This window comes from Mustela erminea, chromosome X (assembly GCF_009829155.1).
Source record: "Mustela erminea isolate mMusErm1 chromosome X, mMusErm1.Pri, whole genome shotgun sequence".
NCBI lineage: Eukaryota > Metazoa > Chordata > Mammalia > Carnivora > Mustelidae > Mustela > Mustela erminea.
In genome coordinates, this window is record NC_045635.1 from 125,273,608 (window position 1) to 125,290,094 (window position 16,487).

At 63.6% G+C, this 16,487-nt stretch overlaps 1 protein-coding gene across 1 annotated transcript; it reads left to right on the forward strand.

The window, feature by feature from the left end:
- Positions 1-1,086: 1,086 nt before the first annotated feature.
- Positions 1,087-4,530, forward strand: LOC116583551 (heat shock transcription factor, X-linked-like). The gene is made up of 2 exons (XM_032331625.1): positions 1,087-1,965; positions 3,096-4,530. Exons 1-2 carry the CDS (start codon positions 1,312-1,314, stop codon positions 3,795-3,797), a joined length of 1,356 nt encoding a protein of 451 aa, XP_032187516.1. The 5' UTR covers positions 1,087-1,311; the 3' UTR covers positions 3,798-4,530.
- The last annotated feature ends 11,957 nt before the right edge of the window (positions 4,531-16,487 follow it).

A 16,487-nucleotide genomic window follows, 5' to 3' on the forward strand; every position in this document is an offset into this window, starting at 1 on the left:
GGGGATGGAGTGAGGCCCCGCGGGGAGCCCCAGGCCACAGACTCTATTGCCTATTTGCTGCTAGACAAAATAGCCTCCAGTCTGGCGGTGCGGCTGCTGCGTGGCCATCTCTGGAAACTCACTGAGTTCCACGCCCACAATCGAGTTGGGGAGGGAGTGCTTGGGGGGAGGTGGGCCTGCACGTGGGGAGAATGTGCTAGAAGGCTTCTCTGCATGGCCTCCTCTTCTGGATCCTCCAGGCCCCAGAGCCCAGCGAAGGATCCCGGAGCTCAAACCCTGGCCGCCAACCAGGACGGGTGCCCCTGCCACCGTCAGTGGAGGAAAGAGAAGGAAGCCAGCCGGTGTGAGGCCCCCGGCTCCCGGCTGGCCCCACAGTCTGCCTGGGAGGTGGTGGCCGGGTGTGAAGGGGGCAGGTGCAGGCTGAGGAGAGGCAAGGAAGGAGAAGGCCGCCTCCTGCCCCCCCCCCCTCCTCCTCCTCCTCCTCCTCCTCCTCCTCCCCCTCCCCCTCCCCCTCCCCCCTCCCCCTCCCCCTCCCCTCCCCCTCCCCCTCCCCCTCCCCCTCCCCCTCCCCCTCCCCCATCTGCGGGGTGGTGGTGGGACACACCTGGCTAACCTGTTCACCTAAGCAGCCATCGGCCATGTGGCCTCGGGGGGCCCACGGCGTGGGTAGACTAGGAGGGTCTCCGGGGAGGACCTCAGCACCCTGTTGGGACGATGCTAAAAGGCCCGCGTGGCCCACACCCTTGACCGTGGACGCCCGCCCCAGCCTCTGCTCCCTGCTTGAAAGCGTGCATCTCGGTAGGGACTCTCGAGACCCACGGGCCCGGAGAACGACCTCTGACCTCTTGAAGGACGCAGGCCAGCGGAGGTCAGCCGGCACCCGGGGAGCTAGGTGTGGGATGGAAGGACGGTCTGGGGCTGGCCCCGGATGTTGGGTGTGTTACTTTTTTTTAAAGATTTTTTTTTATTTATTTGTTCGACAGAGAGAGATCACAAGTAGGCAGAGAGGCAGGCAGAGAAAGGGGGAAGCAGGCTCCCTGCCGAGCAGAGAGCCCGATACGAGGCTCGATCCCAGGACTCTGAGATCATGACCTGAGCCAAAGGCAGCGGCTTAACCCACTGAGCCACCCAGGGGCCCCTGTTGGGTGTGTTACTTTAAAACCATAGACGAGGCTCCCCTTGCCCAGGGAAGGACCGGGTGTGACCAGAAGGTTGGCGTGCCGACAGGTCACTCGTGTGGCTGGCCCTTTATCAGGTCACTGGCTGGCTGGCTTGTGATGTCACCCCCCAAGTAACTGGAGCCCCTTTGTGATGTCCCCGGGCCGCCCTGTTATCAAGGGGTGCAGCCGGCCAGGCCGCACTCGCAGGTCTACAGGAAGGAGGGACGCGCCGGAGCGGAGTATGGCCAGCAAGGAGAAGCGGGGCCCGCCGGGCCCGGCGCAGGGCTTGGGGCCGCCGCCCTCCCCTCCAGAAGAGGGGGCTCCTGCCGCCGTGGGCCCGGAGAGCAGCGCTCCTCCAGCACAGCCTCCCCTCACCCTGGCGCAGCCGGTGTCCCCTGGCGACCCTGGCTTCAGGCTGCTGCTGGAGGAAAACGCTTTCCAGGCCTTGACCCAAGAGCCTCTGCTCAAAAGGCCGCGCACCTCCCAGGACGCCCTGTCGGTGGGAGAAGGCAGTCTCCTCTGCCTGCCCTTTCCCAAGAAGCTGTGGGCCATCGTCAACAGCACCCAGTTTGCGTCCATTTGGTGGGCCAAGGATGGCACCTGCATAGGCATCAACGAGAAGCTATTTCAGAAGGAGGTTTTGGAGAGGGAGGGTCCGGACAAAGTGTTCGAAACGGACTGTATGAAGAGTTTCGTCCGCCAGCTCAACCTGTATGGATTCAGCAAACTGCGCCGGGACGTCCACACATCCATCTGCCTTACCAGCTTTCTCACCGGAGGGGCCCCTGTTCACGTCCTGAGCAAGGTAACGGGGGCCGAGCCGCCAGGCTCTGGCGTGCTGGGGTCGGGGTGGGGGGGTGGGAGCCCCCGGGGCCGCCTCCTGGGCATCTGGGGCCCGGGTCTCCCTCTGGGCAGTGGGGTCGGCGACCGAGACCCACTGTGGGGAAAGTGCCCAGGATGGCGCCAAGGGTGTCGGGGGTGCCTTCTTCAAGGACCCGCGTGATGGGCGCGCTGCCGACCCGGGCAGGCACTCGGGGGGTGGGGGGGGCACTGGGAATTGGTAAGAGAGTAGATGCTCAGAGCTCTCCTCATGAGGGAGAAAGGGTCTTCTCCTTTTTTCCCTTCTTTCTTCTGCAACCCTCCCCTCAGCCCCCCCCCCCCGCTTTTCCCATTTCTCTAGGTTTGTGTCTTTTGGTTGGGTGTGTCTGTGAGGCGATGGGCATCCGGGGATGGCCACACGTGAGGGACGTCGTTGCTCTGGGCACCCCCAAACGGCACGCTGCCTGCACGGGGCCTGTGCCCGAAACCTCCGCAAACACCGGATCCTCCCGCCCTGCTGCTCGGGGGGGGGGGGGACCCCGCGTCACCGGGGGCTGTGAGCGTGCCCACACGGGCTCCCGCAGCTCTCGGCCGTCGCCGAGGCAGGTGGTCGGGCCCCTTTCGTGAACTAGCGGTGTCCCTGGGCGTCTGGGGGCTGTGCTGCCCCAAAGCCCTTTGGAAGCCTGTGGAGGGCTGAAGGAGTGGGCGTGCTTCCCAAGCCCAGCGGGCCCCTAGACGCCCAGAGCCGGGGACTCCCAGCCAGGGCGCGCTTCTGCGGCCAGCGGACCTTGGCTCGGACAGCCGCCCAGGCTCCCGCCCCCGTCTGCCCATCCCGAGCCTCCCTCCCTTGGACTCCAAGCCCCCCTCCTTTGGGCGTGGATGCTGACCCGGGAGGCCCCTTGGAACCCTGGCGCCAGGGGCCGTGGGTGTCCTAAGTGAGCGAGGGCGGACGATGGGACAGCGAGCACGCGGCTTCCTGCCCGGACCGGGACCTGCCCCCAGGAGGCCTCGGGGCCTAGGACTACCTCGGACCGCACTTGCCCCGACCCGGCTGCCGCTTGCGATCAACTCTGTTGTGACATGGACTCTCTCGTCCTCTTTCCATTTTGCCCGCAGTTACAGTTCTACAGGAGCCCCTTCTTCAAGAGAGACTGTCCTCACCTGCTCCTGAGGATGAAGAGGAGAGTGGCCGTGAAATCCACAGTAAGGCAGATGGAAAGCAAGCCCGAGCCCGACACCCTGGGCGTCCCCCCGGCGGCACCGACACCCGGCCTGCGGCACGAGGGAGTCCTGTCCTCTGCCGGGGACCCGCCGGAGCCAGAGAGCAGCCCACAGGGCGGCGGCCCCACCATCCAGGGCAGGAGCGGGTCGGCCCCTCCTGCCACTGCCGGCGCGGCGGCCAGGACCACCGTGGCCGACATCCGCGCCGCGGCAGGCCGGCCCGTGCACGGCCAGCCCCAGAGTGCCCAGGCGCCCATCTGCCTGGCGCCGGCCGTGGCCCAGCCCGCGACCTTCCCCTGGGTCTGTGTCACCCTGCCTCCCGCGCAGATACACCCTTACGCGTCGGGGCTGGGCCTCGCCCCCGGGCCCCCCGTGCTCCTCCCCGGGCCCACCGTGCAGCTCCCCGTGGCTGGGCTGCTGCCGCTCTACCACCCCTGGGGGCCCGGCGTGGCCGCTCTGCCTGGTGTGGCTGCCGGACCCGTCACCCCCGTGACCCTGACCCCTCACCCCCCGAGCCCCTTCCACTGCTGTCCCGACTGCCGCTGTTTCCCCGAGTACCTGCCACCGACCGCTCGGCCCCCCGATGGCCCCCGCTAGGCACATCACCGCAGCCAGGGCCGTCTGGTTGTCGGAAATCAGGCAGGTTAATAAAATGTGTCAGAGAGGGAGCCCCTTGTTGATGAACCCCAGTGCCCTCGGCCTCTGCGATGTTTCTTTCTTAGCGGCGGGCTAGGCCTCAGCTTTCTGCTTGCGCCGTCAAGAACTTGGCACGACACCCCTCCTGGTGGATGCGGGGGCCCAGGAGACCAGGCCCCTCGGGGTTTCCGCCTCCGCTCCTGAGGAAGGCCTCCGTGTGCCGCCTGACGGGTCCGAGAAGCTGGCATCGGGGGCCGAGGGCTCACCGCGGCAGGGTTTTCCTGGCCGGGCAGGCGCCCTTCCCCGTCGTGCCGGGGCCCTTGTATGACAGGACCTTCCCTTGACCCACGAGGGGAGGTCAGGTCGCACCTCATAGGAGGGGAGAAAAGGTGGCCCTACCGTCCTCCAGCACCCAGAGGTGGGTGGAGACGGTCGCCGCCGGGTCCTACGGGTTTGCAGCGCAGAGGCTGCCTGCTGGTGTCTGGAGGACAGGATACATGGGGCGGGGGGGCTCTTCCCGTCCCTGTCAGAGGAGCTGGTGACATTTCCCCTTTGTCCCCAGTCGTCCTCTTTCTCTTCCGAACTCAACATGTCGAGCGCGTCATGCTCCGACTTGGGAGGAAACAACCTCCGGCTCCTGGGGCGTGCAGCGCCTCGAGGACGCGCACTCCGCACCCCGAGCCGCCTCAAAGACAGAGTGTCTCAAGGGGCACGGGCAACGAGCTCCCGGGCTCCTGCCGTGGCCTTCACGGGCCATAGACCATACCAGATGGGCTCTGGAACCGGGCAGCGGGGGAGAGGGGGAAAAGCAACCGTCCCCAGGACGGAGAGACACCGCTGCCCTTAACTTTTCCACTGGGCAGGAGTAGGGAGTCCCCCTGAGCAGGGGGGGAGAGCCCATACGTGACGGGCACACGGCAACGGCAAACAGGGGCCCCCGTCCCCCCGAGGCTAGCGCGTGCCTGGCCGCGGCCCGTCTAGCCTGTCCCAGGCTGCTCCCTTGGGAACCGATGCTCACCAGTGGGTCCTCACCCCCTTCCAGAGAGTCCTTAACCCGGGAACGCCTCAGCGCTTGGCAGGCGCACTTGGTCTCTTCATCCCTGCCTTGGCCTCGCGCGTGCCTCCCGATCCCCAACCACACAGCGCTCTGAACCCCACCCCCGTCAGAACCTCCACCCGCGGGGAGCCTGACGACATGCACGTCTCCACAGAAAGGGGCCGGAGGGCCCAACGGTCACCTGGGTCACCTGCTCTTCAGACAGGGCGTGGTCGCATGGGCACAACCCAGATGGCGTGGCCTCGGGGCCAGACCCATCACCCACGCTTCCTCCCACCGCTCAGTCCTGCTTGCGCGCCGACCCTCCCAGCCTCTGCCCATGGAACCTGGCTGGCCCGGAGCCCTCCTGGGCTGGGCTCCTGCGGAGCACCCTGAGCTCACCCGGGAGGGAACTGAGCGTGGAAGCGTCCCGTGGGCTGAGCCGAGGCGGCCACATGGGTCTTGGAGGCAGCCGGTGCTCGGGGGGAACAGGAGAGGCCGCGCGGCATGTTACTCTCTTTTCTTCTAGGATTTTATTTCTTAGAGGGAGAGCAAGCCAGAGCTGGGGAGGGAGCAGAAGGGGAGGCAGAGCGAGGAGAAGGAAACTCAAGCAGACCCCATTCTGAGCGGGGAGCCTGACACAGCAGATGCCAGGACCCTGCGAACATGCCCCGAGCTGCAACCCGGAGTCACACGCTCCATCCACCACCGAGGCCCCCAGACGCCCTTGGCTCTTCCCGTGGTTCCCAGGATACCATCCCAGGTGAGGCCATCTGGGAAGGTGGAAGGGCAGTTTGCACAGCGAGGGTGGCCTAGGGAGGGCCGTGGGCAGTGTGCTGCAAAGTTCGAGAGCCGGGACGTCTGATACCCACGTGGGAGAGCCGGGTGATTTTTGGCGGCCGTGGACTCTCTTCCCGCCGAGCGTTGCCCAAGCCGCCTCCATGTTGGGCTGCGGTCACGTCCGTTCCCCATTGGGCCTCCACCGGCTCCGCTAGGCTCCCTTTCTCTCTGTGCCTTCTTTGCAGAAGGGGCCAAGCGGTGGCAGAGGGGAGGGGAGGGGAGCCGGGGCCTTTCACACCCTGAATGGCCACCCCAAGGAAACAGAAGCGCCGTCATCGTCGGTCCTCGGGCGCGTGTCCCGTGGAAACACACACGGCCTCTTCTGGGTGCCCTTGAGGTCTTGGGGAGGATTGTGGTCACGCCCGTCACAAGACTCACCGTAGGAAACACGAATCCCCAGTGCCATTGAGACCGACCAGGTGTTCTGGGCCCTAGCCCCCAAAGGAGGGCATGGCCCATCACGTGGTTCTGGGACAGCAGAAGCTGAGGCGGTGACCCGCGACAGGGCCTTCTGAGAGAGGAGCCAAGAGCTGAGACTTCGTGCCCCAGCAGAGCATTCGAAATCGCAGCCCAGTACCCAAGAAGAGCGGTTCTCCCCCAGGGCAACCCCTTGCACCAGGGCGATCCCTTCACTGGGGACAGGGGCCAAAGGCTTGGAGAGATTCCCGTGGTCCCCACTGGGGAGCGGGGCGGGGGTGGGGAGGGGATGCTCCTGTCACCCGGAGGGCAGAGGCCACGGATGCGTCAGAACGGCCTGCAGTTCTGAACGGCACAGCGACCCCACCCCCCACGCCTGCACAAAGGAGGACCCGCCCCCCACCCACGCCCATAGTTCCCCGGAGCACAGACTCTGGCCCCGAGTGTGCCCCCCGCCCCCAACTCTCCCCAACTGGCCTCCTGCTTCCACTAGATACCCTGAGGCTCAGGACCTCAGTCTGCAAGGCAGGATTCAGAGCAAGGACACGCCCCTCCCCTTCCCCAAAACACAGGCCACTGAAAAGGTCAGCTGCACCTGATGACAGCCCAGGTTAAAGTGTGCAGAGTGCAGGTCGCCGTGACAACAGAATGGATGCCACCCTTGGGAAAGCCATGTCCAAGGCCTACCAGGTGCCTCCCAAGCAGGAGGCCGCTATTGCCAGGTGGGGGCGCCCTGCAGCTCTTGGGAGCCCACTGCATCCCACAGGCCAGGGAACCCTGGGTTTCTGTCCGCTTGGCTAAATCACCGAGGTTCAAGTTTCGTACTCTGACGTGCTTCGAGGCTCCTACTCTGACATTCCTCCTCCTTTGGCTACATCTCAGAGCTGCATTTGCACGTGTCAAGCCGTGTCAGCCTCGTGGACCCAGGGGGCTTAAAGGCCTATTGTGAGGGACACCGGCCGGGCCTTCGGCACAGAGCCCTTGGTGGAGGACGGCCGCCGAATATTGGCGTGAACCTTTCCAAGCAAAGACAGGGCAAGGAATCCTGCTCTACAGACCTGCAGGTAAGGCTGACGAGAGGCCACGGTCAGAGTCTCGGCCACACCTGCAACCCGACCAGGGGCTCGGGCGTGGTGACAAAACGCAGAGATGGGCCCCGGGTCCCAGCCCTCGGCCCGGGGCAGAACCTCAGACAGGGGCAGGTCGGGTCTGCGTTGTCACTGATGGATCCCGCACACAGGCCCTCAGAGGTCTGGGCCACGGTGCTGCCCCGCCCCCCGGTCTGGGCCTGGGACCTTTTATGCACCCTCACCCACCTGGCCCAGGGACCTCCTTCCCGCCCACCCCCCCCCCCCCCGCCAGAGCGGTCCTGGCAAGGAAGCCCAATCTGCTCTTGGGGAGCCCCGCTACTTCCCCAGGACCTCTGACATCCGAGAGGGCACTGGGGTCCAGCTAGGGGAGTGGGGACCCAGGCCGCCGTGAGGCCGGGACCCACGGGGCTCGTCACGGATCCCGTCCAGAGGCAGCCCCGACCTCCCAGGAACCTCCCTGTGCATGGGCCCGGGGCAGCTAGGAGCCCACCTCCTCAGTCTGCTGCCTTCTCTATCGGGACAGCCCGACAAACGGGGACCCGGCGCCAGGATGCTCGCCTGTCCTTACACCCCCTCCCCCACGACTGAGACCACCTCCGGCCATCATGGACAAGAGGGGCCAGGAAAACCCTCTGTCCAGACCACTCGGAGACAAGCGTTCAGGGGCCTCAGCCTTTTCTTCTTCCCGAGCGCAGCGGGAGAGGCGGGAGCCACCGGGAGCGCCTGGGCCACCTCTGGGTGTGCTCTTGGGTCCAGGGGCCTGGACCACCGTTCCCCTCACTGACCACCCCGTCTGTCACCTATCATGGACAAGAGGGGCCAGGACCCCGTTCCTATCAGGGACCCCGTTCCTGCTGCCGTGCCTGTGAGGGGCCCGAGCGAGGTGGAATGCACTGGGGAGACGGGAACGGGGAGTAGGTTACAGAGTGCCCACGTGTGGGAGCGCGGGTGGACTTGGGCTTCTGGGGACAGCAGGCCTCCGATTCTGCCCCCAAGAGCGGCCTTGTGTCCAGCCACCTTGAGCTGATGCCCTCAGCCTCTCCGCTCCTTCGCAGACAGCAAATGGCCGCACCCGCCCTGGCGCTCTCGGGTCCGGCAGAAGCCAGTACCCACGGAGAGCGCCGCGCCGAGGCCAGTGCTGTGGACGGCACCCATGGGCGCTTGCTGAAATGTGGCCCAGCTATTGCGGCCTTAAGTAGGAGCGAGGGTCCCCGTGCACTCACTCCTGGATGGTGGGGGCCCCACTTCATAAAAAATGGCTCCCTTTGCCCGGGGTGACGACCCTTGAGTGATCCCCTCAGCAGCCACCTGATCAGGAGACAGGCTGCGGAACAGAAAAGAGGCCATGGGAGGGGGAGGAGCACAGTGAGAAGACGCGGCCTTCTCCAAGCCAAGAAGAGAGGCTCTCTGTCACCGGGAACCAAATGTCGCGACCCCTGGGTCTTGGACGACTGGCTTCCAGAACCGAGAGAAGCCAAATGCCTGCCGGGGAAGCCGCCCAGGAGGCGGCATTCCGTGAAGTGGCCGGAGCCGGCGGACACAGCCCGCTCTCACGGAAGGAGAGAATGGGCAGCCGCAGCTCAGGAAGGAAGACTCCAGCGGCCCTTGAAGGCCAGGGGATCTAAGGACAGCTACGGGGAACCCCCCCCCCCCCACCAAGCACAGACTGAATACCCTTCTCTGGGGTCCTTTCTCCAGAAAGCCTGCATGCCTGTCCACAGCCCATCCCTCCAGAACCTAAAGGGCTGACACCCAACAAGGCATGTCCTCCGGCCGAAACGGAAGGAGAGCCGTCCTCCACCCCGGAGCGTGGGGTGGGAAACGCGCAAGCACGTGGAGGGCGGAGGGCGGGCAGCGCATCCCCAGAGAACCGTGTCCGTCGGCCCCGCCTGCCACATCCGCAGACCACACACTGCGCGCCGGACGCCGATTCCTTCCCGGTTCGGAAGACAGGGAGTCCAGGATGAAGGTGCTTGCAGGCGTGGGCTCTCCTGACAGCCTCTCTCCCCCGCGCGCAGGTGGCCGCCCTCTCGCTGCCTCTTGCCGCGGCCACCCTCCGCGTGCAGGCAAGCCCCGCCCCTGCTGTCTCCTTTGCCGCGTCCTCCTCCACTCCTCTCCCGAGGACACTGGCCATACTGAAGGCCACACTCCTTTTCGCCGTCACCACTTAAAAGGCCCTGTCTCCAGCAACAGTCACACCCTGAGGGGCCGGGAGCATGGAGGCCCCCAATGAATGTGGGGCAGACAGCAATTTGGGCTGTAGCCGTCACCACCGAATCACACTGGGAAACAGAAGGAGCCTGGAAAATTCTTTCACATGCACAAGTGCTAGAGACTCGGCGCCAAAGCTCACGGGAAGGCGCCGAAGAGCCCCCGAGAAGCGCACAGTGGGAAACGCCCACGTGAAAAGCCACCAGCCAGCAGGCCGAAAGCCCCGACACCTAACCTGCCACATCAGCACGCTGGCCAAAGAGCAGAGGGAACCCCGAGCAAGCACAAGGAAGACAGCAAGAGAGAACAGAGTGCGAGGAGCAGATGAAGCAGAGAAGCGAGATACGACTGGGGCCCCGCCGGCTCAGTCGGCGGAGTATGTGCCTGTTGATCTCGGAGCTGTGACTTCCAGCCCCACTCTGGGCGTAGAGACTGCTTACAAATGAAATCCCGCCGAGGAAAAAGACGAGCAGCAGAGAAAATCGACGCCAACAGAAGTCGTTTCTTTGCAAAGACGAGGAGAAGTGACCAAGAGAGAAAAAGACAGAGGATTCCAGTTCCTGCAGGTCCTTCTGAAAGGCTGCTTACCGTCAGATTCCAGGTCCGCGGCGTCCGGGCAAGGCAAACTTAGAGAACTGGCCCAAAAGATCGGCGATCGCCACGGGCTCGGGAGACGGGAGGAAGGACCGACTAGGTGGAGGCAGGGCACATGTTAGGACAGTGACAGCATTCTGCGTACTCCGGCCCCGTGACTGGATGGTGCGATGCACTTGTCAAGCCCACTGTACTTTACAGCACGAGGGTCTGCCTTCCTGTATGTCAAGTACACACAGGCACCAAATCACACAGCGGCCCGTGGAATCCCAGGGAGGAATGCAGCCCGCCCGAGGAATCCAGCCCTGGGAAGCGTACGACGAAAGCACGAGACGCCCTTCCTGGAGGGGGCCTGGGAAGGTGCTACCTACATTGCTCTGGAAGTGAGGGCGTCAGTAGGACGCGAGGCCCAGGGAACGACATAACCCCGCGTTCTAGTTCACGGAGCTGTTTCCCCGAGGAGGCCGCGTCCCCAGGTTAACCTCCTGACACTCCTACCCAAGTCCGTCCACCTGAGCAGCTAGGCCGATGGATGGCCCCTAAGCGGAGCCATTTGCTCCCTGTCGAAAGGGATATTTACGTCTAAATGAGGGCAGGAGGCTCGAATGATCCAGGAGGTACCAGAGGAGCGCTGGAGTCAGGAGCATGAGGCCACGTTTAGCTCCCCATAGAGCAGAAGATCACACATGGAAACGTTCGTAGACACACGTGGACACGGGCGTGAGTACACCTGGGTGTTTCTTTGCTCCGTCGGCAGTGAGGGCCTATACCTAATAATGGCCCGATAGCACGGGCCCAGCAGGCACGCCGATCTGGGCTTCTAAATCCCTTCCTCAAGGGAAGGAAGCAGGGCTCCTTAGGCGAACGGATGACTCCAGGACAGGGGCAGGAAAGGTGCAGGCTGAGCGACGGACAAAAGCTCAGTCTTGGTGCTACGTGTCTGTCCTTTACTCCCACACGGCTACCCCACTCACACCATTTGTGACACTTCTGGGGGCTCCCCTTGCCCCGACAGCAAGCATTCTGCCGCACCAGCTGGGTGTCCTGACTCAAGTATTGATCCCCCCCCGACCCTCTCCACCGGCAGACAGCACCGGATCCCGTGAGGTCAGGGCTTGGCCCCACAGGACGGCCCCCCACCTTAGATGCCAGTCGCTCAGGTCCCCACTTTACCCACAGCTCGGAGTGGGCTACACGCCGGGGGTTCCCTGGGCCTTCCCACCGTGCAGTCAACAGTTTGCTACAACATACAACAGCTCACAGAACTCAGAGAGACACTTGTGTTTATCACCCTGTTAAAGGGCAGGAACGGCCCGATGATGGCATCCGTCTGGGGAGGTCGGGGAGGGACCCGGACACAGGATCAGAGACTACATGTTAAGAGAAGCGATCCTCCCAGCACCCCGTTTACAAGGGATGTAGGAGCCCCGTGTCAGGAACCGGAGCCGGAGACCTGTATGATAGAGAGAGAGAGAGGGAGACAGACAGACAGACAGACAAAATCTAGAGCTATAGATGTAGAAGTACAGAAATCAGTATCTTATTAGGTCACAAGGAGCCGGGAGCATCTCAAAGTGCCAGAAAGGAGGGACACGGTAAAAATAAAATGAAAATGAAACAAAGCCACTCTGTACCTCAAAGGGACTCGGAAGCTGAGTGAGATCCCTTCGGAAGACCAACGCTAGAACAGTGTGAGCGACCAAATCGAGCGAAACTGGGATGTGACCCCAACGACAGAATAAAACCTCCTCGAGTCCCTAGTGAGGAAATACAGGATGGCATGGTGAAGGGACAAATGTGCGAGAGTGGACAAGCCTCCCGCAGGCGAGGCCCAAGCTACCAAAGTAGATACCGCTCCCCCAGAGAGGAGGAGCGCAGCCCGGCTCCCCAGAGGGCGGGGCTGGGCACAGTGACCTCCCCCAACAGCACCCCGCGAAACAGACAAATGATAGGGTCCCTTTCCACTGGGGACCCCGACAGCCTCTACCTCAGCCGCATGCGCAGGGTCAGCATCCGCAGTGACGACCCGTACTCCTCGTCCGGAGACACCCTCCAGAGGATGGGGTGAGCATCTCTTTCCTCTGTGCTCTTCCTCTCAGAAAGCTGTAGCCGGCTCTCCGCCGGAGAAATCTATCCGACAGACCCCAGTTGACGGACGTCCCACAGTGCGTGTGACCAGGACCTCTCCTAAAGCTCACGGTCCTCCCCGACAGCAAAGTCTGGGAACTCCCAAAGCCAGGAGTCGTCCTCGGAAGACAGGACACCTCAGTGGGGGATGGGGCGTCGTGGGAGGACAAGATCCCACTCGCACGCGGATGGAGGAGCCGTGGCCCACCGAAGGCTGCTCTGGGTTTGGGCCCGGCCGCTGCTTGGCCACGCCCCTTCCCAGTCCTGTCCCCTTCCCTCCCAGCCGACGGGGCGGTCCCACGGTGTCCAGCGGGCTCACTCCCCTGGGCAGGCTACACATCAGACACGCAGCGGGCCGGCAGTTCAAAACACCCTCCCACCGGGTCTAAGGACTGTCACGGCCTGCCCAAGGGGGAGTGTCCGGGGGACCCTCTGCACACATCCTCTGTCCGGGGGCTCGGGAAATGGAGCATTGCCGTTCCCACTGTCTCCTGGCTGTCCCTTGGTCTCACACCCTGCCTCCCGCCACTTGCCCTTGCCCTGTGCTCAGCCCTAGCTCGGGCCCGCTACAGGCAGAGAGGCCCCAGGCTTGCTCGTGAAGGCGCCAGGACCGGGGACAGCGGTATTTGTCCCAGAAGACGGTCGGTCGGTGGGAGCCAGCCTGAAGGCCAGACCCCTGGCGAGGCGGCGGGGATTCAGGAAGGCATGGCTGTGCCCGGGCAACGGGGGCTTCTGAGAGGAGCAGGACCGTGCTTGAGACACCTCACACCAGCCCCTCCTGGGAACGGGTCAGGCCACCTAGAGACTGTCACGTCGTCTGGCCAACGGGTAAGGGGGCCGGTCCCTGCCCTGCCCAGCCCTGGCCACAGTTGCCGGGGACCCGGGTGACGTGTGTTACCGTCGACACGATTGAGAGAGCCTGGCACCCCTGAAATGCCTTCCTGAGGGACGCTCGTGGTGGCGCTGGGCGAGTCCGAAGTGGGACAGCAAAGCAGTCCAGGACGGTCTGGATCAAACACCATCCCACAAACTCCAAGTCCGTTCCCTCCGAGGAGGGCACGCAGTATCCCTGCTTCCATCCTGGAGTGCCCCCCGGGCTCCAGTCCTGGAACTTGGGCCGAGAGCACCCAGTTCAAGAGGACAAACAGGGTCCAGCTCACCTCAGCCTCCTCTGGGCTCCCCTGACCGTCCCCTGCTTGACCCAGGGCAGTCCAGACGGGATGACGAGGGGGTGCTCCTCCTCCCACCTCTCCTGGGGCGGCCAAACCTCTGTACAACCTGCCGCCTGGGAACCCAAACCCCCTCCTCCAGGGCTGCTTTCTAAGTCCTCATTTGAGACTGGGGGTGTCTGGGGTGAGTGGGGGAGCGTGCCGGTGGCCACGCCATCACCTGCAAGGCTCTCCTCTGCCCCAACGGCCCGACTGCAGACACCAGGGTCCCAGCAGGCTCTGGGGATGGCTGACAGGGACACACGCCCACTCTGGCTCAGCCTCAGGAAGCAAAGCCTCAGCGTCACCTGCGCAGGGCCACCTGCTTCATGAAGCAGTTGGGGTTACACAGGACATCTCCGAAAATAACACAGCGTTGTACACGGTCTCACGCAGTCACCGGGCGACGACTGTCATTCGCGGGCCCCGGGCACACGCGCCACCAGGGTGTCGAGTCAGCTCTAGCGGAAGCGCGGGCACGCTGAGCGGGATCCACGGCTGGGGCCTCCCGAGGCAGGATGAGTGTGAGAAGACTGGGGGGTGAGGGCTTGGCAGCGGGGAGACAGGAGGACGAGACCGCAGACATTGCAGACCGAGGCCAGGGTCAGGACAGGCTGGGCAGTGCACGAGGCATGGGGGCTGCGGGCCGGGCCCCAAGAGGAGGACCCTCACCCCAGTTCCCACAAGGCCCACATGCAGCTGGCTGCCCGGCTCCCAAAAGAGACTCATGACGGCCCCGCGGGCACTGACAGGGTAGCTCAGGGACCTGGCGGTGCAGGGGGCAGGAAGCATCCCTCCAGCCCGTTTCCCGAGCGGGGGCTCCTGTGGGGAAGGCCGCCCGCCCTGCGCGGAGCAGTAAGGCCCACACGTCGGGCATGACACACACCCATAAATGTCCATGGGTCTGACACCAGAGTCTGGCTGAGGACGCGGTGCGCTCTCTGTTCTGTGCTGCCATGGCAAAGAACGGATCCAGGGCCCTGGGGCACCTTCGATAGGAATGCCTGTGACAAACAGGATTCTGCCACGGGAGCCTTCCTAAGTGCGAGAGGACAGGCCACGCCGTTTCCCTCTTAGCCTGGGGATAGGAGGAGCACAAGGCGGGGCCCCGGCACTGGACATCGCTCTGATTCACTCTTGCGGACTACGTTTTCAGCCCAAAGCCGCTGTGCTACTTCACTGAGGCAAAACCCCCTCATTTCTGGGAGGGGTTCCTGAGAAAGTCCAATTTGCCTTGAAAGTCTCCGCCTTTGGATGTGCCCAAAGACCAAGGGACAGGGGCTTCAAGTGCGGGATCGCACCTAATGTTCCCGGGTTGGCACACGCACGGACGTGGCTATGGTTGTTCACGACATCTCAGCGGGGCTGATCACCCTCCTCACTCTGGAGCCCCTTTTGGCACTTCCCAGGGCCATAACCTCCAAGATCTCAGTGGGCTGACCATGTTCGCTGCCCTCGGATGCACAGTCCGAAACCTCTCTAACCCGTGATTCTCTGCTCCTGTCCTGCTATAGAAGAGGCCGGAACACGGGCACGCTGGCGTCTGAGGGTCTGCGCTGCTTGGGACAGCTGTCCGGTGCTATTGTGACCCACCACCCCATGCTCACCCTCTACAAATCTTCCGTTGCCCTGACAGATCACAGACGCGGGGTTCGAGTGGAACGTCAGAGAAGCGAAGCACCCCGAGCTCCCTGCCTGTGCACCTCCGGGAGGACAGATCGTGCCCAAATGGGTGAGGGTGGCGCAGGGGGGCCAGACCAGCTGCGTGCAAGGAACCCAAATGTCCCCAGGAACAGGAAGAGACCACCTCGATGCCTCTTTTCAGCCTCTCTCCCATGCGGACCTCTGAGCTTCAATCATTTCTTCCCACGAACACCCAGCCACTCTTCAGGACTGGGCGCGGACAACTCCGGGGAATCCCGATAATTTCTCCTGGCCGAGGAGGCAGCGAGGGCTCCCCCAGTCCGGGGGGAACAGGGCTGTCTGAGATGTGCGCATTCCCCACTGTCGTCCCCAGAACGTTCGTGGAGAAGGTAGGAATAAAGCCACTGAACCTTCACTGTGTTCAAATACCTTGTGACGGGGCCCGGCACGCTGTACCTTCAGGCCACAGACACTCGGCCTTCTCCACGGCCCAATGCAAACTGCTCCCGGCGTTTATCCATTTAAGACATCTCTCCCGCACCAAAAGCACCCGATGCCCAAAGAGGGCCACTGTCACCACCCAGCTTCCCCGTGACCGGCAGCACAGAAGCGATCATGGGGCCCCTCTAGTCACAGCCCCTCCGCCCAGGCTGGGTCAGGGGCATTTCCAGGGCCGTCCTCGCTTCGGGGGCAACACCCCCTCACTGCTTCCGCTTCATCTGCAGCTCTCAGGGCACGCCTGCCCACCTTCGTGCCACGACTGGGGCTGCTACACACAGTCCCCTATGGCTGGGACGCGTCCTGCTTCTAGCATCCTCCGCGCTCAGCCGCAGGGCCTTCCGGACGGTAGAACTCAGCCCACGTTGAGGAATCGAGGAGCCAGTGAGCCGAGCTCCCTCTGTGCTGAGCGGACGCTTCTCCTCCTTTCTTGAAGAACCAAGCCAGGGCAGGAGCCCCGTGTGTGTGCCTCTGCCATGGACACCATGACACCAGCGGGGCATCAGAGGCAAGAACCCACACGCTTATCTTCCCCGGTTCCTGACGCCCTTCCCCTTCCTATTCTGTTCTTTCGCCTTCCCAACCCACCCCGACGCCAAGCCCTGTGATTCTGGCCCAGAGCCCAAAACAGGAGGCAAGGTGTCTAGGCTGGTTTCTAGGACACGGCAAAAATCCTTTTTGCTGAAAGATATTTTATGTGTTTATTTATTCGAGAAACAGCACACAGAGAGGGAGAGGGAGAAACAGGCCCCACTGAGCAGGGAGCCCGATGTGGGGTTAGATCACAAGATCCTGAGATCCTGACCTGAGCTGAAGGCAGATGCGTAACCAACAAAGTCCCCCAGACGGCCCCGGGACATGACAAAACTCGTAACTCTTGAACTGGGTCAGGATAAACGCTGTGTTGGGGGATGTGACGCACACACTCAGTCACTGAAGCCAATGAAACCTCCTACACCAAGGAACCCACTGGAGAGCTCACCAG